The sequence below is a fragment of the Sinocyclocheilus rhinocerous genome, unplaced genomic scaffold, assembly GCF_001515625.1.
Source record: "Sinocyclocheilus rhinocerous isolate Xijiao unplaced genomic scaffold, SAMN03320098_v1.1 scaffold578, whole genome shotgun sequence".
In the NCBI taxonomy this organism is placed as follows: domain Eukaryota; kingdom Metazoa; phylum Chordata; class Actinopteri; order Cypriniformes; family Cyprinidae; genus Sinocyclocheilus; species Sinocyclocheilus rhinocerous.
The window spans coordinates 160,299-187,737 of record NW_015664024.1 but is presented as its reverse complement, the minus strand read 5'-3'; the positions used below and the strand labels follow the sequence as shown (position 1 = coordinate 187,737).

The 27,439-nt window shown below is 37.4% G+C and overlaps 1 protein-coding gene and 1 long non-coding RNA gene across 4 annotated transcripts in view; both read left to right on the top strand.

The window, feature by feature from the left end:
* Positions 1-21,905, top strand: part of LOC107729407 (protein FAM19A1-like) — a 157,547-nt gene extending 135,642 nt beyond the window's left edge. The window contains exons 4-6 of one of the 2 annotated variants that reach the window (XM_016539894.1): positions 14,759-14,883; positions 16,400-16,486; positions 21,147-21,905. In XM_016539894.1, the coding sequence (XP_016395380.1) occupies positions 14,759-14,883; positions 16,400-16,426 (152 nt within the window). In that variant the 3' untranslated portion in view covers positions 16,427-16,486; positions 21,147-21,905. Of the gene's footprint in view, positions 1-14,758; positions 15,317-16,399; positions 16,487-21,146 lie in introns of those variants that run through there. The other variant, XM_016539893.1, reaches the window with a different exon arrangement.
* A 3,906-nt stretch (positions 21,906-25,811) lies between these two features.
* LOC107729397 (uncharacterized) overlaps positions 25,812-27,439 on the top strand; it is a 14,223-nt gene continuing 12,595 nt past the window's right edge. For both annotated transcript variants that reach the window (XR_001638574.1, XR_001638573.1), the window contains exon 1: positions 25,812-25,883. This is a non-coding gene — a long non-coding RNA (uncharacterized LOC107729397). The remainder of the gene's footprint in view (positions 25,884-27,439) is intronic.

Here is a 27,439-nt window from a genome sequence, read left to right as displayed (position 1 = left end):
TAAAACTGTTTATTTAATCACCAAACGGACACAAGTTTACTTCAAGAATGAACGAACAATGAGGCATAGATGAGTTTGAAGTTCGGTGTTTAAAAAACGGAGCAAACGGAAAGAGAAAGCGCGATCTATATTATAGCTCTATAAATGAAGCATTAACAACAATTCGGGACAAATATAATGTAATTTAATGGAAAACTATGTGAATGGCGCTCTGTGGCGCGGCAGGATTTTCTGTCGGCTGCATTTAAATCCGCGTCTGAAGTTTCCCGCTCTGTTCAGCGTGCAGTATCACGTGTCTAAACAAATAGCACGTGCTGTCAGTGATTTCAACCACTAGAGGCCGCTCTCGTACTGTATAATGACAGCAGACCCTTCTCAGCCGTTCCAGCAACGGACGCAACCCGGAAAACTATCGGCATGGATTTTTGCCGATAACGATAGTTCCAGCAAAAAACTATCGGTGCCGATTAATCGGCAAAACCGATACATCGGTCGACCTCTAATCATAATACTATATTGTTCGCATGTGTTGTTTAGCAAGCTAAAATGTGGTGGGTAGCTCATTCATATTCATCTTTTCTTTAGCAGTTTACACAAAGACAATTATTCTTAAGAGAATCTGCATCTCATTATTGTGCAAGGCACATCATCCACAGCTCATTATGTGAATTATATTATTTTAAAAGCTTCCCAAAGATGTTTTTAATTATATTATGTGACATAACAAATAAAAATAATTTGTAACACGTCACTTCACTGCTATCTTGAGTCTTGTTTTGTGGTCTGGTCTTGTTTCATGTCCTTGTTTTTTTAAGCCTGATAGCCAGGATTTCTCTGTTTTCCTGAGCTCCTTACTATGCCAATGTTTGGACTGATTTTGTGTATGACCTCATGCCTGTCTGACTACAATTTTGGATTACTCCTTTTACACCATTAAACTTCTGCATTTGGATCCTAACCTTCGCCTTCCTTGCAGTCTCATGACAATGCCGCACTGATGCTAAGTCCATTTGCATTATGTTGTCTGAACACAAACCTGTGTATCACGTCTGGTCTTTGTGTAAACCAAAACAGTATAATTATTCATCAGAGTACTACATGTAAACAGTTGCAGAAGTGTTTGAGTGAGCGTAAATGCTGATTAATGAAGCCTTGTTCTGTATCTTCATGAAATCGAGACAATCGAGTGATTATACAGTTGTGGAGGAAGTTCCCACTTCCCTCATGTGTGCTCGGGCCTGGATATATACTCATCTTCTCCTTAATAATAATACTGTCTTTATGAGTAACGACTCTGTCGGCTGAGCCTGACGGAGACCTGAGGGGGGACCTGCGGGGACGGACTCAAACACACTGCTGCTGTCACACACGAGCGCGCTTATGCACATAGTCACACCCAACACACATATTTAAAGCACACACACTGTTTGTCACCACCGTTCTCTCTCTATTACACACACACACACTCACACAATTTGTGTCGCCCTACTAAAATCTGTCAGCGAGTGTGCATGGGGTTTACATCCTTTTCACATGCCAAATAGAGAATGGCTAAATTTGGAGAGCCGTTTTGTCCTCCTGTCATCTGGATTTTTAGAAGTCGTTTAGGCAGAGTTATTAATGGAAAAATAAACACATACAATCTCCTTTTCTTTTCACCTGAAGGGTAAACAAACAAAAAATATGAAGTTCTTTGTGCCAAAAAAACTAATATGTTTAATATATCTAATTCAAGCAGGCAGAGGAGGCACAAATTAGCTCATTTTGTTTCATGTGGTAATTTTAGCTGCTTTTATCTTAAATCTCAGTAACTTCTTGTCGAAAAAAAATATCCTAAACCATCCTAATCTGGTTTGCTGTACTTAACTGCTCTGTTTCGTGTTTGTTTTGTTTTTGTTTTTTCTGGTGTTTTGGGCTTTTTTCACTTGCTAGCTAAATGTAAGCTTGTCCAAGCTTAAACCATAAATAATATATATTTAATATAATCATAAAACCTAATTATAAATGCTTTTTTGTTTTTTGTTTGTTTGGATGGATGCATGGATGTAGGAGTTGTGTGCTGGAAAACCTGTTTAAAATATTTAATTCGAACAGACAGGGAAGCCACAAATTAGCTAATTGTGTTTCATATGCTAGTTTTAGATACATTTGTGTTAAATCTCTGTAATTTCTTAATGAAAAAATAAAATTAATTAATTAATAAATAAAGTCTTAAACCAACCAAAGCTGGTCTTAAGTGATCTGTGGGCTGGTTTTATGGGGGTCTTTGGCACTTTTCTCCAGTTAAACACAAGCTTGTCCAGGCTGGGAAACATATTAAACCAGCTAAGTCTAGTAAACCAGCTTAAAATTAAAGCGATTTCATTAAATAAATGTATTAAAATTGTGTTTATTTTATAAAAAATCCACTAGTTCAAAAACCTCATGGTGATGACGCTTTCTCTCAACCTGAAGGGTAAACAAACTAAAATATGGAGAAAAAAACCCCAGCATAATATGTTTAAAATATCTAATTCAAAAAGGCAGGGAATTTTGTTTCATGACCTGCTTTTGCATTAAATCGTTTAAACTTTAAATCTTAAACCAAACTAATATGTTTTTTTGGTCTTAGCCGCTCTGTTGGGCTGGTTTTAGTGGGGTTTTGGAAATTTTTTTGCAAGATAAAAAAAAAGGGATGGGAGACCAACTAAGTCCAGCAGACCAGCTTAGAATGGTTTTTATTTCAGCAGGGCTTTTTGCCATTTCACAATCATGCTAAAACTGTATTTATAGGGACTAGTCCAGCTAATGTAAGTTTTTGCGTAAAAAAAAAAATAGGTAAGGTAAGATCTTTTTAATAATCTTGCCATTTTATTATCAAATTTTATTTAAAAAAATGTTTTGGACATTGCATTAAAAATCCACTTAGTTCAAATTCTCATGGGGATGATGTTTCTTTCATAAAATATTACCAACTTTCTCCACCTGAAGGGTAAACAAACAAAAAATATTAAGTTCTCTGCACTGAAAATTTTAATAATATCTGCGCTTATTATATTTAATTCAGACAGGCGGCGAAGACATAGATTAGCTAATTTTGTGTTAGATTGGAGAATGATTGTTTTGGGAGATATGCAGCTGTGTGCATAGAGACAGTGGCACATTAAATAGGAGTGTGCTGTCAGATTATCCCAGCATGGGAATTGATTATTAGCGTTGACAAGAAGAACTATGTCCCAGTTATGTCAGGCCCAACAAGACTCTTAGTAAAGAACATCCCTTTTAACATGTCAAATGCAGGGCTTATTCACCACATACACACATACGGGGGCTGTTCACACACATTAGGATGAAAATAACCCAGCTTTAGACCCAATTTTGCAGGGTCATAAGTACAAAAAAAACCTCTCAGAAATGTTTCATCTTTTGCTAATGCTAATATTGTGTGAAAGTCTACTGCCTTTTCCACTTTTACATCCCTTCTGCTGTTTTTTTTTTCTCCAAGATGTTTTCTGTCCTTTTTTCCCCTTTCCTCGTCTCTTTGCAGACACACACACACACAGTCCTTCCGTAACCACCACTGATGTAGAATGAGCCCTTGTGTTTTGCTGGGGGCCGTTAATGCAGAGCATGACAGGTTGTCATGGTGCATTTGATAGAAGCCCTGCAGAACACACACAAACCAGATACACTTGAAGAGAGCAAAAAAAAACATAGGTGATCAACACACCCACAAAAAAAAAAAAAACAGGGTATGAGATTATGTACATAGGCTCCTCCAGACATGTGCAATAAGTATGACTTCATATAGAAGTCCAATCAGGAGCAGTGATGCACGGCACAATGAAAACCAGCAAGGGCATTGCAGGATGCTAGCTTTTTAATTACCATTATGTGTAACTTCATAATTACAACCGCTCACATAATGTTACCACATTTGCATATTCTGTCTGTTTGTTTGGTCGCAATTAAACTTTGCCCCAGTTCTGAAGATTAATTGCATATTTATGGTGTCATTCATTTCTCACCTTAATAATGATGTTTAACACAGTGTTTAGTGCTCATCTGAGGCAGAGGCAGTATTGTGACTGCTAGGCGTCCGATGGAAGTCTGAAATAATGAACATCAGTGGCACCCTGCAAGGACGGAGCTGTCAGAATCCATGAGCACACAGTTCTCTGAGCACCTGGGCAGAAGAACTCTGAAACAGCTCTACCTGTGAGTCAGGTGCCTGCAGAGAGGGCAGGTCAGGATTAGAGCAACTCTGCACCAATAAACACGGCCTTTTATTTGTGCTCTTTCTAGATCTCTCTCCCGCTCTGTCTCTAATAAAAACCCTTTTCTGGCTCAGAGTAAAAAATTAGGATACAAAGGTAATTGTGACTTTATTCCTCTTGATTGTGATCATAAATCACAATTGTGGTATCATAGCTCACAACTTCTTCACAGTTGTGAGTTTATATCTTTCAAATGAATAGGTCTTGAGCAATTGCAATTGTCACTTTATCACAATTGTGACTTTACTGTGTATCTAACAATTGTGACTGTTCTTCACAACCTTATTTTTCACAATTGTGACATTATATTTCACTCAATCAATCACAGTTGGGAATTTATATGTCAAAATTGCAACTATTACAATTGCCACTTTACGTATGTCTCACAATTGCAACTTTTTTTTTTAATTGCAAGTTTATGTCTCACAAATGCGACCTTATATCTCACAATAGTGACTTTATATACAGTATATATACATGTGTGTGTATATATATATATATATATATATATATACATACATACAGTATATATATATACATATCACCGTTTAAACTTTTTTATCTCAGTTTTGACTTTATAACACTTGCAACTTTGTCTCAAAGTTAAGCATAATTGCAACTTTTTACCATTTAATTGCAACCTTATTTTTCACAATTGTGACATTTTATTTCACAGTTGCAACTTTATAAATTACAATTGGGATTTTATACTTTAAAATTGCCACTTTTTATATCGCAATTGTGACTACTGCATTTATGAGTTTTTCTCATAAATGCGACTATTTAATATTTGCGACTATTACTGTTGCAAAGTCTTTACTCTTGCAACTTTATATTTCTTAACTGCAGTTTTTTGTCTTGTAATTGCATCCTCAGTTGTGACATAATTGTGACTTTGTACCTCACAATGTGAATTTTTTGGACCCTCTAGAATGAGAATGTCCCTCCCCTAATACCACATGCAGCCAACTAGCAAGTAACAAATCATGGTTATAACTAAAGCCTTCTGGCTTTTAGAGGATGAGCCATTTTAATATGCCCCGCCCACACTTTCTGTGCCAATAGGAAGCAGGTAAATACAGGAAAGAAAACTACACTTGTCAAACATATTCACAGGGTTTTAAGTAGTTTACCAGCAAGTTTCAAAACAGTTGCTTTTACATAGCCTAATTAGTGGGTTGAGAATTTTCTGATCCTATAAATAATTAGACATTGTTTTCTGCATTTATTGAGAGCTGTGGACAGTTTGTCAGCATAATCAACCAAACAATGCACTCCTCATAAGTTAATACCGCGGCTCAGTCAAGTGTTCCATTAAGAAGAACACACATAGTCAAGCTCACTTCGAGGAAAGGCTGAGGACTCTTGAGGTCTATTCATTAAGAGTTGAGGGCTTTGACAGGGTCATGATTGAGAGGCCTTACGCTGCTCTTTGAATGTCTAATCAAGCCACACTTCTTCCTCCTTGTAAAACACTCACTAATGGCGACTAACGGCACTCCATCCCTTACGAGGTCGGCCTTCTCTGACCCTCAGACGGAGACCTGATCTCAGTTAATTACACCCCAGGTTCATTAGAGCTGCTCAGCTCGCCCTCTGACCTTATCCGGCTTTATTGCGACTGTTACCTGTGCCTACTCAAAAAAGAAAACACAGTTGATCCGTCCTCACCAAGAGCCCAGCAAAGGCCTTATTTAATCAATCAGGTCATTAACAGACCGTTTCTCTGGGCAGGTAAAGAAAGAGAGAGTGGCTGGAGTGGATTTAAAGAGCGAGTTCATTTTTCACTTTGATGACGTGCAGGATGGCGGGGGCGGGGGCGGGGCCAGAGGGGGCTGCACTGATGTATCGATCCGGACCCCGGCGCTGTGAATTAACACCTGCAAGCAAAGCATGAGAATTCAAAGTGTAATTGCTTAGCGCTCTTAATCTCTGCTGGAAGTGATCGATTGAGTGACGTTGGGAAAACATGGTGTGCTGCTGAATCCATCGTGTGGTCCCTGGTGTTTTCATATAAAATTCAAATCTACATGGGTGTACCAAGATTGTTTAGAGAAAAATTTGATACTTTTAGGTGCTGTAATTGCCATTATTATTTGGGTGCAATACTTTATATTTGGGTATACAGTATTTTAGTCCTAAGCGACCGCCTAGTTTGCCTAGAAACGGGCCTGGTTGAATCCCTTATAATGGATCCTCAAGGAGCTTTCTTCCACAGATGATTGACAGATACTTTGTCACTCTCAGTTTTGCTTTTGAATGACCCTCTGTATATGCGTGTGTTTTTGTGTGTGTGTGAGAGAGGAAGTGTCACCTCTGCATCAGTGATAGACAACATAGTGTGATGTTAATGACACGCCCTTTGACAGCTTGATTTATTTAATGCCGGGTGACAGATGACATTATCTGATACCTGACAGTGCTGCCAACCTGCGTGCTGCTCAGGGTCACAGATCTACAAGCACATCACAAGGTCCACACCTACTCCCAATCATACAGCACTTATGGTGATCAAGGACCTTCTCCAAATGCAACCACAAGCCATTACAACAAACTGGAAAAACTGATCTTAAATCAGTCTAAAAGAGTCAACCTCTACCTACGGTTCCTTCATGGCAGCGACTCTTAAGAAGACAGATGACCAGGAAAGTGAGACCTGGGCCCCATGGGTCCTGCTCTGCTCCAATAATCCACTTTTTCTTGCCCTCTCCTGGGAGGAAACACTATCCTGCTGAGGCTACGATGGCAAAAAAAGTTGCTGAAGTTGTGACTTTGTGATGGCCGGGAGGACCCAAAAGAGGGCGAGAAGCCGGAGGGGACCATATAAGGATCAAGGCCCGGTGAGAAAGGCCTGTCTTCAGGCTGAGAAGGTCACCTGAACAGAGTCTGGCGTGGATCCAGACAGATAAAAGTCTGAGAGTAAAAGCACTGACCCTGGTGTTCTCTCTCGTGAGCTCTCTCCTGCTTGCCAAGTTTGCAATGGAAAGAGAGAGAGCGGGCCATCTGTCAGACGGGTCAAACGCTGGTGCGGCAGACATCAGACCATTTGTCTCACTTTGACTCTGCTGTATCCACACATTTAAGTGCTGGCAGGAAGTGCTGAAAGTGTCTTCTGGAGTGTTCCAAAATTTGGAGAAAATCTGTCATGTTGCTCATGTTTTGTGTAAACTTGCTTTAAGTTGATACAACAATATTTTTCAGATATAATTCCAAATCATGGAAATGTATTATACACAAATAGAATAGTACATTATAAAAGGAAATGTATAAATAAAATAATTTTGAATTTAATAATTAAGCCATATCACATGAGTGGAAGCGAAGCAGACAGTGCATAATTGTGAGTGTGATATTGCTTTTATAAAAGTTTAACATACACTAAATCTACACTATATCTAATCCTTTCATTTATCATGTTCAGGAACTGTAACATTTCATTTGGAAGCAAAACTTAGGGCCCTATCATACACCCGGCGCAATGCGGCGTAAGTGTTTTTGCTAGTTTAAGCCCGACGCAGTTTTTCATTTTTGCGCCGACCGTTTTCCCATCGTTAAACTAGCAAAAGTGGATTCGGACACGGGCTGAGTGCACCTGCGACGTGTGCTTTAGACCATGCGCTTAGATCGTTAAAATAGAGCCCAAAGTGTTGCACATTTTATTGGTGCAGAGATGAGCATGTGTATTTTCTTCGCAAATGCTTTTTATCGCTTAATCAGAAGCACAATTAAATGGTGTCATATGTTACATAGAGACTACTGAACAGACATTTAGAAGTTTATTTTAAAGTCCTAATTATTGAATAGCCAACTGTGTAAATAAAGCACTGTAAAAACTTTTGCATTTTTACAACACTATGATGTAAGTGTGTCCCATCAGGTGATCAAATGTTCTGTTCTACACAGTTACGTTTTTTCATGCCTACTAGAACACTTGGGCCAAATATCATGCAAAGACCTCAAATGTGCATATGATTTTATGAATGAGTCACTGAATCATTCACTCAACAGATTTTTTCAAAAACACTGATTCATCCAGAAACGTCATTACTGGGTGTTGCTTGGATACACATGACAGTAATTTTGCTATGTCTTTGTTTGTAGCTATTTTTACTGGCAAAAAATATACAAAACTAACTAGACAAAATTGTCTGAAATATAATTTACTCAGTATTTATTAAGGGCAATGAGCTTTGCTTTTTTTCAGACCTTTCAGTCTTGCACACCTACTTTTTGTCGCATGCACTCACTTTTGAGTGGCCACCAGTGTTGGTATAGGGACAGGCCCAGTCACTTGTTATGTTACTAAATAAATCAGTGTTTTTCAATTAATCAGTGCATTATTCAATGGTTCAGTCATAAAGACACTTACATGTTTCATTCTTGAATGAATTAGTGGCTGCATTTGAAATTGCATACTTCCCTACTATATAGTAGGCGAAAAACAGTATGTGACAAAATAAGTATGCCCGAATTCACAGTACATTACTTTCCCACGAGGCCACAGGAGAGGATTTATGAATGGCAGTGGCACAACACAACTGACAATGGTCATGTGACAATGACAAAATGACAAATGTAGTAGGTTACATTCATACTATATAGAACGTACTCTTTTTGTGGTCATAAAGTAATCACTAGTACAAAAAAGTACCTACTCAAGAGAGTATGCGATTTCAGACACAGCCTACCTCTTTGAATGAATCAGTTGAATAAATGATTCAGTGACTCACTCGTAAAGTTAATTGTTGCCCCTGCTGGCTAAATGATGTAACCTGCAAAAAGAGTCACAATGTTATATCAGACCTTTTGGAACACATTCAGACATTCAAATCCGAGGACCGGAACTAACTGTTGTGTTTATCATTTGAGTGTTGAAATGCTACTTAATAAATTCCAAATAGCCGTCTTACAGTACATGTGTTGTCCTGAATGTAAATTTATCTACATTCTCCTCAGACAGTCCAAGCCTGAGTACCCTGAATACAATTCATTTTTGTACAAAAAAAGTCTCAAATTTCATGTCATTCTCCCTGTTAGGCCAGAGTTTTAATCTGGCCTTCAGTGCTTCCATCATTGCTCTGTTCTGTGAAATTGATTTCTTTTTTCTCTTTTTTGCTTTTTGCAGGTATTACTTCATTATTTTTCAAATGGCTTCAACATTTAGAGTGTCTGAATATAAATCCTTCACAATGAAAAAGAGGCTTGTTGGTTGCTCTCGATTTCTGAGCTCAGGAACATTAAATTTGAGAACAAGCACCCTGTGGCAAAACACCTGTGCAATATCTGCTCTCAAAAAAGAATGCAACATTTCGTGTAGAGTGTGTCATTGTCACGTTTTTTTCCAAGATGATGAAGGAAGACGGTCAGGTTTCCAAATAAAGGTAATATTTATTATATCAAACTCCAAAGCCTTAACATACTCAAGACAGCGTGAAAACATAAACGAGCAAAACCAGACAATGAGGGAGAAGAAGTGAGCAACTTAAGTACACAATGGTTAGGTTAGGAAAGAGAAAGGAAAACTTGAAATCGCATCATATGACCCCTTTAAAACCGCAGGTAAATTTGTTTTGCAGTAAAATGACAGTGACATCCATCCTTGACACGCAATTTCAAAACACATTTAAAAACATAATATAAACACAATAAAATCACAATAACAACATGATACATGATACAAGTGCTCAAAACTCCACCATCATACAGCTTATTTAACACAGTTAAAACAGCGGGAACAAAGCTGTTTTTATACCGCTTTGTCTTACACCTTGGGACTAGAAACCTCCATCCAGGGGAAAGAAGCTGAAACTCACTGTGCAAATGGTGGGAGTCATCATTTAAAATAGAAGTAGCCATTCGCTGTAACTCTTTGGTATACAGGGATGCTGGATACAACTGTGACTCATCCACCAATCGACTAGATGAACTAAATACAGGTGTGCTCTTGAATGAATGGCCATGGTAACTGATGACTGGTGGGAAAACTAGAAAAAGAAAACTGACTGTGAACAAACTAAAAATCCGTGATGAAGAAACTAACTGAATTCAATCGTGAAGTTATTCTGCGCATTTATTTTTCACAATGTAACGACTGGACAAATCAGACACATTATTATTTGTTATATTTAACAGATAATCCAACAGATCCCTCACCCAACAACTGGATTGGGTACCGGGATGTCTGTGAACAACCCCCAGGCCACTGGTTACGATGGCAGCAAGGACAGCTTAGTCAGATAAGATCACTGCTTGTAAACTAAGTCAATTTAACGAGCCGATCTTGCTACATGCGCTAAGTACTGAAAGAAAGTTATTTTCTGTGGCCTTGAAAATATCACTTCTTAGAGTTGATATGGAATTACACTGAATGTTTGCTGGATGAACAGATTAGTTGATTGTAATATTAATCCTGCTACAGTTCCTTCTGGCAGCTGATATAAATATGTTTAATTAAGTATAATTCATTGCAATTATTTAAATACGTTTCCCTTTTGAGCTAATTTGCTACAACATTTTTAACAAGTCTGACCACTCAGATGGTTGTTTCCATTTGTTTTTCTGTGAAATATTCCATGTATTTTGAAGACGGACTATAATAACAAAACTAATATCTCATCTGTGGATGAATAACTGCAGGTGTCTGTCCTGCACAACAACACAATCGTAGTGTATCTTTAACCTAGAAAGAATGTGGATACACCCCTGCTGACCGCTAATTGCTTTGTGATTAAGATGGTACACAGTAAAACTGAGCTGTACAGAAAAGTGGCAGGTAAAGGAACAGGAAGAGTCTGTGGTAATCACTCTCCATCCTGTTCAGACCAGAGGGAGTTTAGTGTTTAATGAACCTTGGGCTAGTGTGTGCACCGCACATGAGAGTGAAGAAGTATGGGACAGATAACGCTGTCAGGGTTTGGGTATCTGTTGAGACTATTAGGCTGCAGGTGGCGTATTAGTCAAATGGTAATCTGTGTGAATGCTTTCTGACCTACAGTGGAGCTTCAATGGGTGCCATGGATGTCGACCAACTAAGGAAACAGGTATTATAGTGATTTAGATATAGGAAGATAAAGTGGTGTAATTTGAGGGAAAGAAAAGCTTTAGGTAAATAAATATGTGACCTGCTTTGTCATTTTGAGCCAGAAACACATAAGCACTGAATTCAAAAGTTCCAAACATTTTTGACAGATATGATATTTATTCAAACATACAGTGAGTAATTAAGTAAAAATATAATAATAATGTATATATTTGACAAAATGTTTATTGTTTTAGTTATACTGCATGGTATTTTTTATTCGATTTATTTAACAGGTAAATTTAATGTCAGGTGATATTGTTCACAAGGTGTTTTATTGGCATCATTATGTGGTTTAAACACGAATTGGGTGATTACATGAGAGACGAGACATGTCAGTAGACCCTCATTTTATTTTGTGTTATAACTAGTAGTAGAGAGAAAGAGATTATTGATTCGCTCGTGCACCGTGCTGCTGTTTGGACGACCTGTCACACCACATTAGAGTGTCAAAACAACATTTGTTGTTTAAATTTCATTTTAAAATTAACAGAAATTGAAAGCCTAGTTGTTTTTTTGTTAAAATCAACAGAAAATAGTGAACATTCAGATTTGTTTTTTTTTGTTTGTTTTTTTTCACAAACAACATGAAGATTACTTTTATATATTTGTATCAAGTTATTTGAACTTGGACTTAAACCAGGCTTTCTCACTTGCACACCTATACCAAAAGTGCAAGCTGTGTTTCTGGCTTTCTCAGAGAAAAGTAGAATGAGGATTTCACAAAGACTGAAAATCCGCTGTTAAAATCGAATGGATGTAAAGCAGTGAGCTAAGAGTGTGTTTGTGAGGAGAAAGGAGTCAGCCTCTGCTTGGATTTAGCTCGGTAGTGAGCGAGGATTGCGCTAAGACTTTATATTGATTAATTTTTACCTTTTAACCTTGGTGACAGACAGCAAAGATAGTGTACAGAAGAATGAAATCTAAGTTGGACTTTTAACCTTCAAATCCCAAACAATTTACCTCAGAAAATCCTCTTCTCTGCAGCCAGAACTAGAACAGTAGAAAAGAGGGTTTGTTGTTGGTAGACGGACTTAAAGGGATAGTTCACCCAAAAACGATACTTCTGTCATTAACCTCATTGTGTTGCAAACCTGTGTGACTTACTTTCTTCTGTGAAATTAAAAGGAAGATATTTTGAGAAATGTGTCTGTAGAAGAAAGAAAGTAGCAGAATAAAGTAAGTCAGGTTTTGAATAGCATGAGGGTAAATGATGACAATTTTCATTTTGAAAAGATTTATGTAAGGAATGGAACATTTCAAATTTTTTGTTTGGAAGCCTTTACCTTATGAACATAAAATAATAATAATAAAATAAAAAACATGAGCAGTGTGAGCTGAAATATACACTGAATTTGACATAGATGGACTTAATTTCATTATTCCAAATCAATAGCTAAACAAGTACACCAGCAGCTAGAGCACTGTCAGTGTCTGGAGGAATGAAACCTTTACTGTACATATTTGCATGTCCAGTGCAACAAAAGTAATGTTTACATTCATTAATTTCATTCAACTCTTGGTTTAAAAAAACACCTCTCATATCTTTACACTGTGTTTTATTTCAAAACTATGGTAATTGAAATTATTTCCCACTGTGATGTTAGTCTGTTGGCTTGAAACTGAAACAGAAGCTTGTGCTGAAACTGTGGAAAACATTTCAAGAGCTCGTTTCGTCGAGGGAAAACACAGTGACTCGAGGCAGCCTCCATTTCTGTCATCGCCACGTTTCTTCCTCTCTTCCTCCTCCCTCTGTAGTTTGTAGCAGTGAATGCACCCTGACACGTACACACACAAATTACATACTCAAAACCTTTGCTGATTAGAAGTGGGGGGTTTTTTTCATGTTTTGTTTTTAGCTTGAGAAGACCTCTTCAGCAAATGTTATTCAGTAAATATTTATGTCAAAATATACTGAATGCCTTTTTTTAATTTCGATGTAATATCACCTTAAAATATGAGGCTTTTCACATTGCACATCTACCTGGGTTACCACATTTTTAATTCCTGGGCTAAATACTTACCCATCACCCTAGTTTATGATACCCTGCTGTAGATTTTGCAGTGCTAACACTGAATTACCTTGCCAAAAGTGTGCAGTGTGTCATACAGTGCTACATACAACATACAATCAATCATAAACTAAACAGTGCTTGCCTTGTTAAATATTCATGAGCTTTGTTCAGTCACAGAAACCTTCACATGCTTCATCAGGTAACCCAAAACAGGCATATTGATTTACATGGTGACATTTCCACAGACGGACAGTCAAATTAAAGCCGGTCACGTACCTGTTGCAAATGTAGTCAATGTTATTGACCTCATAAATATGCAAATAAGAATGGTAACCCAATGTTTACAAAAGTACAGTGTGAAATCTTGAAACCTGAATGTCCAGGATTAATTTCTAACTCATGATAAATTATTAATAGCGTGAGACAAGATAACCCATGATTACAGTGTTTAGAATAGCCCTGGTTAGTGGTTTAAAGTGCGAAAAGCCAAGAATTGTCATATTGCTTAAGATTAATTTAATAAGTCAGTTATAGGGTACAGTGGGGCAAAAGGCGCACCAGGGTAAAAGGAGCATTTGATTTTATTCTTCTCTAAATCACTAGATTGCACAAAAACTTACCACAGCACTTTCCTAAACATCAATATTTCACTATGAGCACGGAAATGTTACTGATTCTTGACACAATCGCAGGCAGCAATGAAAAATGTATTTTGGAATGGATAGAATTTGTTTAACATTTAATGTTTTTATGTCTCTTATGATTTTCAGTGTTGTTCAAGGTAATAAAAAGTACAATAACTTATAACATGATAATAAGTAGCTGGCTGACTTTTTCATTTATTGACATGACATGGTTAGATTCAGAGTCAGAGTTAACATCATTTTATTGAGTGTCTACCTTAGAGATAATCATCATTTATAATGAAACCATCATATTTAAAAATCCAATATTAATTATAGAATATAATAAAATATATTAATTTTTACTACTGTAAAGACATAATACATTATTATGGGATCTCCTTCAAAGCTTTCAGAATATTTTTTTTTTTATATTTTTCTGTATCTTTTTATTAGCATTTTTATGACAGCATACTTATTAAACAAACAAAAATAAATTATTTATCAAAATAAAAAGAAAACAGTACAGACTTGCTAAAGTGATTCATTTAGATTTACGCAAAACATATTATTTTAGCTAAAGTATTTATATACCCCTTGCCTCCTCATACATTTATACGATTTTTAAACAAAACAAACTTTTATGACTTATTTGCTCCATCAAAGTTCAATAAAAAACTTTTTTTCTGCAATCATGCACTATGGGAGTATTGTAAACCCTGCTGTACTTAATTTATCCACGTGTTTGAAACTCTTTTTTCTTGTTTGTGTGTGTGTCTCCATCAGCCTCCATCGTGATTGGGAAGTGGTGGTGTGAGATGGAGCCGTGTCTGGAGGGAGAGGAGTGTAAGACACTACCAGACAACTCTGGCTGGATGTGTTCCTCTGGGAACAAGATCAAGACCACGAGGGTGAGGGCTCGGAACATGCTGAACATCACTTCACACACAAACACACACATATACACATTTTTCCAGAAAAAAATAAATATAATTTCCTGTATATTCTGAAAACAAGCTTTACCGGTTAAATGATTCAGTGACAATAAAGACCAAGGGACACATGTAACTCTGGACCTCACTAACCTATTTATTCCTCATGATATGATGTGGCAGTAGCTCGTGCTCAGAGAACACATCTTCTTCATTTAGTCCTAATGCAGCGTTATAAAGGATGCCGTGCTGAGTTCAACTTAAGAAATAAGAAACTAAATAAGTTCAGGACATCAAGACACAAGTCAGACAGATATAAACTAAACATCACAGCTCTGACAGGAAGTACAGATGACACAATATTAAAACTTGATGAGCAGATCAGTATTCCCATACGCTGATTCAGTAGAGAGGTGACAGACAGCGGATCTGTGAGAGTCATGTGACAGTGAACACAAGTAGATAGTGTTACAGGGGGTTTGGTCCCTCCTTGGCATCTGCACGTGTTTAAACTATCCCAAGCCCTGCTTATCCGATGGTGGCTGGATGATTTTCGAAATTTCCAAGGTAAGATCATGCATACAAACCTAATGAACCAGAGAAAGCATCGCTTGCTTTATTAGTGTGATATAACTTTAAAGAGAATTCATAAAATAATGTGCGCACTTGTGTCAAGCTTAAAAGCAAAGTTTATGCAAAAATGAAAATGTTGTCATTATTTACGCACACTTATGTCGTTCCAAACTAATATGTCATTTTATGCTCTTTCCTTACAACAATGTCAAGACTAGGAGCTTTCAAGCTCCAAAAAAAGAAAAAAGAAAAGAAAGAAAAGAAAAGAAAAACAGAACCATAATGTGCTATTATATGCTAGATTTCTGAGGAACAGGTAATCAGATTTTATTTACTGATTATTCCTAAATTCAAGACTCAATATTCACTGATAATCCTGCCCTAAAGCTCACGTCTAGCCCAAGTTTGCATTCATTTTTGTTTAAATTCAAAAATGAAATGTCATGTTTGGTTACTACAAACACAAGAACCAGTGCTGAAGCATCTGATCCACCATTTTGCAATTTGGATGTTTGAAGACAAAGGCAATGACTAATCTAAATTAATGCTTACTAAACGTTCAGTCTTTACCTCACAAAAGCATACATTTTATATGAAATATAGCATAAAAATCATTGACTACAACGTTTTTGTTCTTATTTACAGTAGATTACTATGCACTCTCATTGTTTGGCAATAATTGTGTAGCAGTTCTTCAAAGATTTCTACTTTTGAGTTCCATGTAAAAAAAAAATGGTTTGGGGCGACATAAAGTAGAGTAATTGAAATTTTAAGGTGAATTATTCTTTAACCTCCAATTGAGATTAAACAAAAGAAAAGGACTGTAAAGAAACAACCATATTTAAAGGTAATTGGGAAATAAAAACCTGCTATTATTAACTATTAAACTTCCTCTTTTTTCCCTTCATATCTTCCTTCCCAGAACACCCAGCCATATTCAACTTTTTAGCTCTGAGGGCCACCAAAGCTGGCTCGCCAGAAGCTCAGTGGCATCCTTCTCCTCATCAAGGTTGGCGTTTCCATTTTTTTTTTAAACATCTTGAGCCATATGATTAGACTTGCACATTTTAATCACTGCAAATCAAAATCATTACACTCCCAAGCATAATTATTGCTGAGTCAGTGTGTGTGTTTGTGAGCGTGTTTATATGCTGCGGATGATTAAAAAGCCACAAATATATTCCTCCTCCAGTGTCTATACTCCCGTCAGCGTAATTTATAAGCGTGTGCACACATGAACATAATGAAAAATGTGAACGTGGCGCAGTAATTACCGAATACAAACCGATGAAGTAACAGATGCACAAGCAAACCGTCTTTGTCGTGTGCAGTCACACACTCCAAAAACTACTGTGCCATTGTCCTAATGCAGCATAATTGCGTGCATGCAAGCACGCAGTCACACACACCCAGGGACAGACTCAAATTAATGAGCATGCAAACACACACACGGCGAAAAGGGCTCAAGCGTGACCGTGTAGTCGGTAATAAGTGCATAATACAGAAATCATTATTTTGCCTTGTCGTTTGCTTCCATTTTCTCCCATTTTGTAAGCTCCTAGGCATAGTGAGGATTTGGTTGCAATGTATGTTTGTGGGTTCCCCGACATTATCCCAGGGTGTATTTGTTTAAGTGTGTGTAGGTGTGCACGTCCTGTTTGAGTAGTGTGTGACCTCCTAGCCTGGAGTGTCTGATCTGCCCCACTGGAGAGTTGGTATCTATTTGAGTCCAGCGCTGGCTTTCTATAAACACCTTTGACCATCTTGCTGGCTCGGTCACCTTCATCCCCCATCCCGACCCCACACTCCCTCCCAGTCCTTTCAAGGCAATCTAGGCACGTTTGTCTATGATCAAAGCAAACAAAAAGAAAGCTAAATGCTAAAACCATCACTTGCAGTATTTTATATTTTTTTGCTCTGAAAACTACGGTTTAAGCACTCACGCTTACACACACAAGCTTGTTTACTCACAAACGCTGGTGTGGCGTCCATTCTCGTTTTTTCAAATTGGCATGTGAGTAAGAAAAAGCCAAAGCGTGTGCCTGACACCCTTTTTTCTCTTTTTTTCTTTATGTCTTACAGAGAGGGACCCCTCCTTGCCTGTAGCTCCAGACAAGGCAGGCCTCTTTTGAGGAAGGCACTCAGTGAGAGAGGCTAAGAGACACCCTCACCCTCGCCCTACATAGACCTACTTTTACCTGTTCCTAATGGCTATATCATTCAGTTCCTTAAAATACAACCAAAATCACTGTGTAAACAAAAAGACAAGGTTTACATCTTCCCCCAGTTTATGTATCTTCCCTGCCTCATTTGAGAAGAGAGATGGACTCAACCTGTAGCTATTGCACAGCTGTGAGCCTTTTTCTCCAGGCTGGATAAATCACCTCAGGACTGGCCCCTAAATCCAGCTGGTCTCGAACGTCAGAGACCAGAACAATTTCCGTGGATAAGAATCCTGATCTTATTAATATTCATAGGTATCTATACATACATTTAGATAGATGGTGAAGTGTACAACATGGACATATTGACGGTATCTAAAATCGATTTACTTATGCAGAGATTTAGAAACATAAATATATGATTCCTTTATATTATATTTATATTATACATATATCTGTATAGTTACATTTTACAGTTGTAGACATTTTTGAGCCCATAAACCCACAATTAACCACTTTTCTACTGTGTAAAAAAAGTAATAGGCGGATAAATGTACAATGACACTATTATAATACTATTATATTGATATTTTTAAGTCTTATTTTTCATGAAGCAACTGGTTAAAAGACATGCAAGACCAAACATTGTAACGCTTAAACATTTCAGTGATACAAAGTCACAGTGGATGGGGCCAATTGTCTATTAGTTAAATAGAGGCCTTTTTCTCACACAAACCTATCATATGGTTCATGGTGACTTTAATGTATTGTATAAATAGAATGGATTACATCTATTATTGTATGGTGCATTTGTCATTCTTTGGTGAAATACTTTGTTGAGATAAATGCATTAAATATCGTAAATGTGATGGCATTGAACATGTTTCATAAATCTCATCAGTTAAATACAATTTGATCAACCTAATAATTCCATTAATTCAATATTATATTAAGCTAAAAGGGTTCAGAAACGTTGTTTATATGTGACATGCATACAATTTAGATGCTGTCAATATGTTAATATTGTACATTTCAGTTTCAATATACAATGTACATGTCCTAGAACTACACTTTAATGAGATCACATTGGGATAAGGGGTGTGAGTACTCAAATCCAACCAATTTGTCCAGATATTTTTTCCTGCATGTTCCACAAATAGACACTTTTACTGGCTTGCTGTTTCCTCAAGTATGTCTTTGAAACACATGTTCTTAACAGGAGGCTTTTTTACAAGATACCTGTGCTGTTTAAAGAATCCCATCTGTGTGGATTTTCAGAGCAAAAGTAATCTGCCAAGTGATGGTTTAAGATTAAATCACATGATGATTAAGTCAGTTTGTCCCAAGAGTCCTGTTAAACCAAGAGCCTTGACTGTATCTGTATCCCTTTCAGCTGTCAATGTCACATTAAATTAATTCTAACACATTCATGCTGTCTGGAGTCTTGCTGTATGCTAAGTCACATTCAACAGCTGCATAGTTAGCGCATGGAGCATGCACAACAAAATTGAGATATCATTTGAGAATTAAAATGCAAATGGTGTACAACAAATGTCTTGTTATGTGACTTATAACCCTGGATCCAGCCAATCAACAGAAGCAGTAGCAGACAGTAGAGGACACCTGAGCAGAGATGGAGGAAATATGGCAGCATTTACATAGAGTCCAATATAACAAACCATACTGGGAGCGACAGATCCATACATACTAGCAGACAGCCGAAGACAAATTGCATCAGGGTCACTATACTGCTTCTTGCGTAGTATGTGGGGGTTGGAAGTATATGCACAGCATGCAAAAGTGCTTATTTGGAGAGGAAAGACAAGGAACATTTGGCTTATGACAAACTAAATGCTTAGCACAAAAAAATAAAAATCTGTCACAGAACTGTCAGTTAACGTTTTTACATGTATATAAAATAAGCATTTAAGTCCAGCAAATCTGATTATTTTAAACAAAGAGATTTTTGCATCTTTTGTCAAAGAAGCAGCTTTTTTCCCTTTGTCTCATGTTAGTATTGGTGCAGTGCCACAATAGTGCAGGAAATTTTCTGATGTTAGCCAGGGTGCTGTGTTTGTTTGCCATTGGCTGGCTAACCTCTTTTGATTGGCATGAACTGGTCCCTTTCCAGAGGAGATCCGTTATGATGGACAGCTCCTCCTCCTCTGTCGTGCCTTGCCCAGGATGATGGGAGCACGTGGAGCGTAAATCTGCCGCATGATAGCTGTCTCTCTGTCGGGTTATAGGGGGCCCCAAGGGGTGCTTCTAATTTCTGTCCCCAGTCACTCTCTCTGTCTCTGTCTATGTCTCTCTCTCAATCTGTAGCTCACACCTGGCTGCCTTCCTTCACATCTAGATGGGGAAATGTCAGCATATGCTTTATGCGCTGAGGGCGAAGCCACAGGCTTGAGCATTTAATTAGCTTCATTGCACTACTGACATCACAACTTTATTATAAAAACGCCACCTAGCTCTGAGTGGGATAGATTGATTGATGGATTAGTGATTGGGCGATTTTGGAAATATTGTATGTGAAAAAGTACTTCTTTAGACTGACAGAGAGATACATGGACAGACAGGCATATCTATCTAGCTATCATAGATAGATAGATAGATAGACAGACAGACAGACAGATAGATAGATAGATAGATAGATAGATAGATAGATAGATAGATAGATAGATAGATGATACTGTAGATTTATTTCTGATGTCTATCATCTATCTATCTATATCTCTGTTTGTCTGTCTATCGTTCTACCTACTCATCTAGAGACAGAGATCTACCTATCTGTCTGTCTAGACAGATAGACAGACATACAGAAGATACAGTAGATATGCGAACAGTTAAATGGATGGCATAATAACTCAGCAGTGGTGTCATAATATATGTGGCGTGTTTGAGATTGACATTAAACATTCATTGTGTGAGGACTGCTATGTCCGTTCAGTGACAAGCTTTCTGGAAGCACATCAAAAGACGATTTGCGCTGACATAAGATTGGCTAATCGTTACTGACTGTGGCTGTTATCGTGCATTTCCTTCAGTCTGAGGAGGGAGAAGACAGATCGTTAATAACGGCCTGAGTGAAGCACAATGTAGCATTGAGAGCAAGACACACTCACCAGACAGACTAAATACACAAAGAGAGAAAACGAGGGATAGAGAAACAAAGAGGAACAAAAGAATCTTATTTCCCTCTTGGCAATGCTGCTGAGCTCTTTTCACTGTGCAGTGTAAACAGGGAACATACAGAGATTGAAGATGGCAGATGGGCAACTGAACACATAGACATTGACTCACACTGTGCCAATCGCTCCGTTACCAGTATAGATGTGTTATAGTAGACAAATTACAATCATTTATAAACAGACAATAGCTCCACAACTCAAAGGAGATTTCTTTGCTGATTTGAAAATATAGAATCTGGTAATCGTTCTTCACAAGCATTTCACCTTTGTTCTAAGCATGCATGTGTGTTTTCTCTCCCTTTTTGTCTGTTTTCAGATTCATCCCCGGACCTAACAAAGAGCTCTTTCACAGGCAGTGAATGTGGATTCTTTCTGTCAGAATGGACGAAACCATTCATTCAAAGGTGTGTTTGACTGGATTACCTGTGACTGAACAATAAAGAAGGACATTCTTGGGGATAAAGATGAGATTTGCTCATTCAGTTCCAAGGAATATGACAAATAGAAATAAAGCAGGCTAATCTGTGTTTTTGATCAATGAGCCCAACGCTGCAGACTCGACCGTGTCCAATTCTCTTGATTTTCTGCGTTTCTCCTGACCATCTTCCTCTGGTTCTAAACTCCTACAGCTTAGGGGAGCCTATTTGAAGACTTTGCCTCCCTAGGTAAACTGGACAATCCTGATTTAAGCTGTGAATGACTGTATGAAGGCTCATGACGGATAAGCACTGGTCTGTGAAAATGAGGTGGAAATCAATAGGAGATTTTTTTTTCCATTCCAGCATCAGTTTGTCGTTCCACGTCCACGCCGGCTTTGGTAACAGACTAGGAGCTCGTGAAGCCCTGCTATTTCCCTTTCACTTCTGAGTTTACCGCTCACCGCTAGTGTCCCACATGCTGTCCGTTTGGAATTCCCCCAAGTCAAAGGTCACCTCACTGTCTACTTGGGCCAGATATATTTTTATTTGTCAGCATGCTCAATGTATTTTGTGGGAGCTTTGTATTGAAAGTAACTGTATATATTTCTGTATATATACATATAGATACATATTAAAAGACATCATATGAAGATCTATCATGCCCTAAAACCTGTTCAGTGGGTTTGAATTAAGACTGTATTCATAGTTTTGGTTCCTTGAACAAGAAGTACAATTCATCCCTAATTTAAGGCTGTCTGTGAAATATGAAGATCTATCATGCCCTAAAACCTGTTCAGTGGGTTTGAATTAAGACTGTATTCATAGTTTTGGTTCTTTGAACAAGAAGTACAATTCATCCCTAATTTAATACATATTCTCTTGATGTAATGGAAATCCGGCATATTTTGCTTGAATGAGAATCTGTTCCATTGGATCCATTATGAAAAAAAGAGGAAAATTCACTAAACAGTTGCAATTACATTTTTGTACACAATATTTCAGCGCAAACCTATTTTTTTAGTGCTAAAATATTCCTGAGCTGTAAGTATTTAAGTCATTGCCATTCATTTCAAACAAGTTTCCATGCAAATTAGGCTTATTATAGATTGCGGCTTATTCACAAAACTGTACTGCTACTCTAGTGCTACCACCGTTGGAAATCAGATGGCAAATGACTTTATGTACATTTTCTACTGATCACAGCAAAAGTAATTCAACACATAATGAGCAAATATTGGCGAAGAGCAGATGTGTGGAGTAGTCAACTACACTTGGTGCTGTACTGTCCCAGTAAAGTACGTCAAATTTTGGTAGTGTATCCAAAGAATCCTCCACAAACTACTGTAGTACACAGAAGCAACCAGCAAGTTTGAGAACTGTGCCATGCACAGAATTTGCTGGTGCTTTTGTTTTGTTATCCGATTTGCATTATTCTGAATCAGGCACTTCAACACAGCAAACAATGTAATTATTTGCCTCTGTCGGTGGACGCAACTCATTCTTAGTAATTTCGCAGGGATATCAGTCTATCAGTCCAACAAAAGAGACCACAATCACCTATTGTTACTCAGATTACCATTGATATTTACCTATAGCCAGATCAGTCCATGATTAAGTTTGTTCTATGCTGTTCTGAGAATAGATAGGCTTCATCATGCTTGTGTAGGTTTCATAAATACAAGACATTCATTTTGTTAAAGGTGATAACCATGATAAGCAAACACTGGATCTGTGTCACTGGACAGAAACCTGACTCAGTTCAGAAAAATGAAGCCCTAGTTTGATAGGATCAGTGTCGTAGGGAAGACGAGATCTCATTTTCAAGAGATTAGTTTTCTGTGTAATAAAGTTTCAAAGGGTTGGCAAAAAGCGGGCTTCATTTCTCTTTACTGGCATCAGTAGACATGCAACTACAGTAGCTCTGGTAGATAAACATGCAACCTTATCAGAATTAAATCAATATTAAAATGGTTTTCTATACACTGTGTCTACTTTTATGTCTCTGTTAGTAATGCTGTTCTCTGCTGATTAGCATGTTTTATCCATTTAATTACACACGTTGTTGCTGCTGACATTTTATGTCATCCATGGATGTGGGGAACATTGATGTTTTAAACAGGTTTCTAGAATTCAGACCATTTTTTGGTCTGCTAAAATAATTATAGAAATCAAAACAGTTCCAAAAACAAAGCCACAGCAGGACAGTTACACGTCTCCAGGCAACGCACAGTAGTGTTGTTCCTGAATGAATCAGTGGTTTTGAATGCATTACTTGAGTGAATCATTAAATGACGCACTCATAAAACAGTTGCTTGTATCATTCCTGAATTAATCAGGGTTTCGATTGAATCCTTTGAGTGAGTTATTCAGTGCCTCACCTATAAATACAGTAACTTGTTTTGTTCCTGAATGAATCAATGTTTTCAAACAAATTGGTTGCTGCCACCTACTGGCATAACAATGTAACCTGCAGAAAGAATCACTGAAAAATCATCACCAGAATGACTGTCTGAAATCAGATTGGAGAATCAGAACTAACTGTTGTAGAATCATGTCTTGCAAAGTTTTCCTCTCAAAGAGGAAAGATGCCTCCAATATTTTCTCCCTTATTTTTGCAAATAGGGTAGAAAAATAGGGAAGAAGAACATGTCTTCAACAATGAAACATTGCACAGAAATTCTATATTTGTGAATATATACAGGAAAAAATACAGGAAAAAGTTTGCTTTTGTTTGCTTCCTCTCCTCAACAAGCACAGAAAAAAAAAAACTTCTTGATGTTTTTCTCAGAAAAAAAAAACTGTTTCTCTGGCCCTTGATGGGTTTAATACACATACAAAAACTCTTTCTTAGCTAATTCTCTTGTTTATTTATTTATTCATACACTTGTTTATTTTGCCTGCATTTTGCTATAAGTTTGATTGCATCATATAATAATTGCTGTTAATAGTGTTCATCGTCTGTTTGATTACGTCTTTAACCCTGTAAGGCCCACTGTTGTAATATTAAAGAGGCCTCCCACAACAACATATAAATGGTGAAATAATTTTTTCACCGTTTTTTTTCTAAATTTGGGTCTTACAGGGTTAATTGATTTTTCCGTACATTTCTGCCATATGTACATTGACTGACAGTCACCACTGATAAGCTACCACTAAATATTGTAGAAACTTAATTTGCTGTAAAGTTGCTTTGCAACGATTTGTATCGTGAAAAGCGTTATACAAATAAACTTGAATTGAATAAACTTGAATTGAACATTGGTTTTTGTAGTCTTTTTCCAAATCAAGAATTAATATGGAATATTTCATCAACACCTAGAAGCTAAATGTTACATAGCCTACAAAAATATGATTCAAATATGATTTTAGTATTTTGAAAGTATCATTTGAATAATTTAGTATTAACATAATTTTTGTATTATGAAGTATTTTGAAAATGCTGTAAGTGCAAAGTGCTATATAGATATACGTGTACATATAACTGTACTGATTCATAGATAGAAATGAAAATGGCTTCTTGCAGGTGGACAGTCTCGGTGGACAATTGTAGTGCTGTGCATGCAGATATCTGTAGCAGGTGCCCAGCAAACAAAGGAGCCAAACCCTTCAAGCGTGTCATTTTTAATACAAACTATATGCTGAAGATGAATCAGCAAATTTCTGTATGTGTAAAGTGATGAACATGTCAATAACCCTGCTCTACATCACCGTACAATCCCACTTTGCAAGACCAGAAGATCAATAAAATGCAGGTCAACACTGCACTCCTGCTGGGTCATCAGATTCACTCCTGACAGCAGGCCAAAGACTTCACTACAGCAAGTAAAGAAACTCCAGGCTTCAAGCACAACTCTTGTTTACTTGCTGATTCTTTTACTGGCCCTTTTTCCACCCGTTTTGCTCAGCTATTCAATTCAACGGTAGAAAGTGCTCATGCTCTAGGCAATGGGCAATTGATTCCCATTCTATGAAGAGAGGCTTTCTCGTCAAACCGCACTGACTGACCCATTTACAGTAAATGCTGCTTCCTGTAGTAAGCTGTAATTTTTTTTTTTGGTTTTTTTTTTCACTGCATTTGTAACTGCAAACTAATAAATGTTCTGTAGAAATGTCATTCATAATGTTTAATGAGTGTTTTATTTATTTATATGTTGTATTTGTGAGTGTGAGACACTCAGTAACACGCTAGTGTGACACAAGGAAAGGTTCATTCCTCTGGGGGTGATTGCTGGATCAAGGATGTTCCTTTAATCATAACTAAATAGCACAGTGTGTTTCTAAATTTAGCTTCAGATTCACAATGAACTGGTTTGAAGGACACTCTCAAGCTCTGGAGAGATAAATCAGCGTCAGCGGTTTGTTTTGATAACAGCTCTGGGATTTTCACTGTTCATATCACTCTGCTTGTCTGTGTCTTTGAATTTCAGACAGACTGTCAGTCTGTGCATTAGTGGTGGGGATTTTTCAATGACTCTTTCTCAAGGTTACCTCGATACTCCAGTAGGTGGCGACACGTGATTGTCCTTATGAGTGAATCACTGCCTCATTCATTCAAGTGATCCGAAAACGCTGATTAGTTCAAGAACAGAACACCACCTGCTGTGGCTTTCCTCTGCAGAGCGGAAACAGACAAGGTAACTGGCAAATTTGTATCTAAAATGTGAATTACTCGATATTAACTTGTGGAACTGTTGTAGCCTAAGCAATAGAGCTTAGTCAGGGTAGCGCCATATTTACTTTTTGAAATGAATGAAAATAAGGCTGTGAGGGATAGAAGTAGGCTACAGTGCGTTCAGTGGATTGTGCTTTTGTTTAAGAAACATATCGATTGTTATGCTGACTTTCAGTAGACAAAAACTCCATAAAACAGATTTGAAAGATGTGAGTTGTGAAATTTAGCTGATTTGTTAGAACCTTTAGTATGTGCTATTGTAAATACTGTAAGTCAGGGGTATCAAACTCAATTCCTGGAAGGCTGGAGCCCTGCAGAGTTTAGATTCAACCCTAATTAAACACACCTGATCCAACTAATCAAGTCCTTCAGGATTATTTGAAAGCTACATGGTATGTGTGTTGGAACAAAACTCTGCAGGGCTCCAGCCCTCCAGGAATTGAGTTTGATACCTCTGCTGTAAGTCTATCCCTCACATTCTCATTTTCATCAGCGTTAAATTCAGTATGGCGACTAACTTGAGTAAGTAAATCACACTCGCAATCGTGCTGTTGTCTTTTGCTCAAATATCTTACAGCACTCTTTTGTGTGATAGGGCTTAATAACAGTGTGTTTGTCCACATATTTTGCATTTTTATATTTGTTCAGCATGAAGTTAAATAGCAATCCCCACAATGTCCAGAACTAATGCCCCACCTAACACATCGCCTCACCTCCACCCTGTGCTTTCAAACATGAATCCAATTCATTGCTTCTAATCACCTTACATTGTTGCCTTTACTTTCTACAAATAGTTTGCATAGCCAACTCGAAAGTGCAAGAGTCAAAGAAAGCTGTAATTAACGTGGACGACTGCGGCACCTAATAAGAGATCTAATTAAGAAAATGAGTAAGGTGTCAGGGCCCTTTCAGAGTCGGTTCGACAGGAAGATTAATCGCTCGCTGGGCTAATTTGATTTGTGACAATGAACAGGATGACCTGGTGAGTTGTTTTAAAAAGATTCCATACCCAAGAGCATATGACATTAATAAAACATGAATGGATTGGTCTAGAGGAGGGGAAGACCCCCGTTTTCACTTCAAAAGCTCAATGGATCACCTTTTTTAGCCATTTAAGAAGGGAACAATTCACTGAACAGCTAAGGAGCACTGGGAAGCCTGTCTGTGAGGATTCTTATTACTGTAAATAGGCTACCTCAAGGAATTACTACTAGTCTAAATCTTGTCCTAGCTTTGTTTGGATCCTGTAGGTGGTAGTTTCTTCAATTATAATTCTTCATTTATGTCCCATAGGTTGATTTTATTAAAACAGATTTCAACTTTTTCTTTTAATCATATGGAGGTCTTCATTGTACTTTTTAAATGCCTTTTATATACATGGATTTTATTTTTGCTTTCTTTTATTATCTTAAAATATGAAAATCCTACATAAATAATATTATTGTAAGGAATATTTGACGACAGGCCGTTGAATTATTAGAAAATAATGCACACCTGAGGTGGTGATGCAGCCACAAC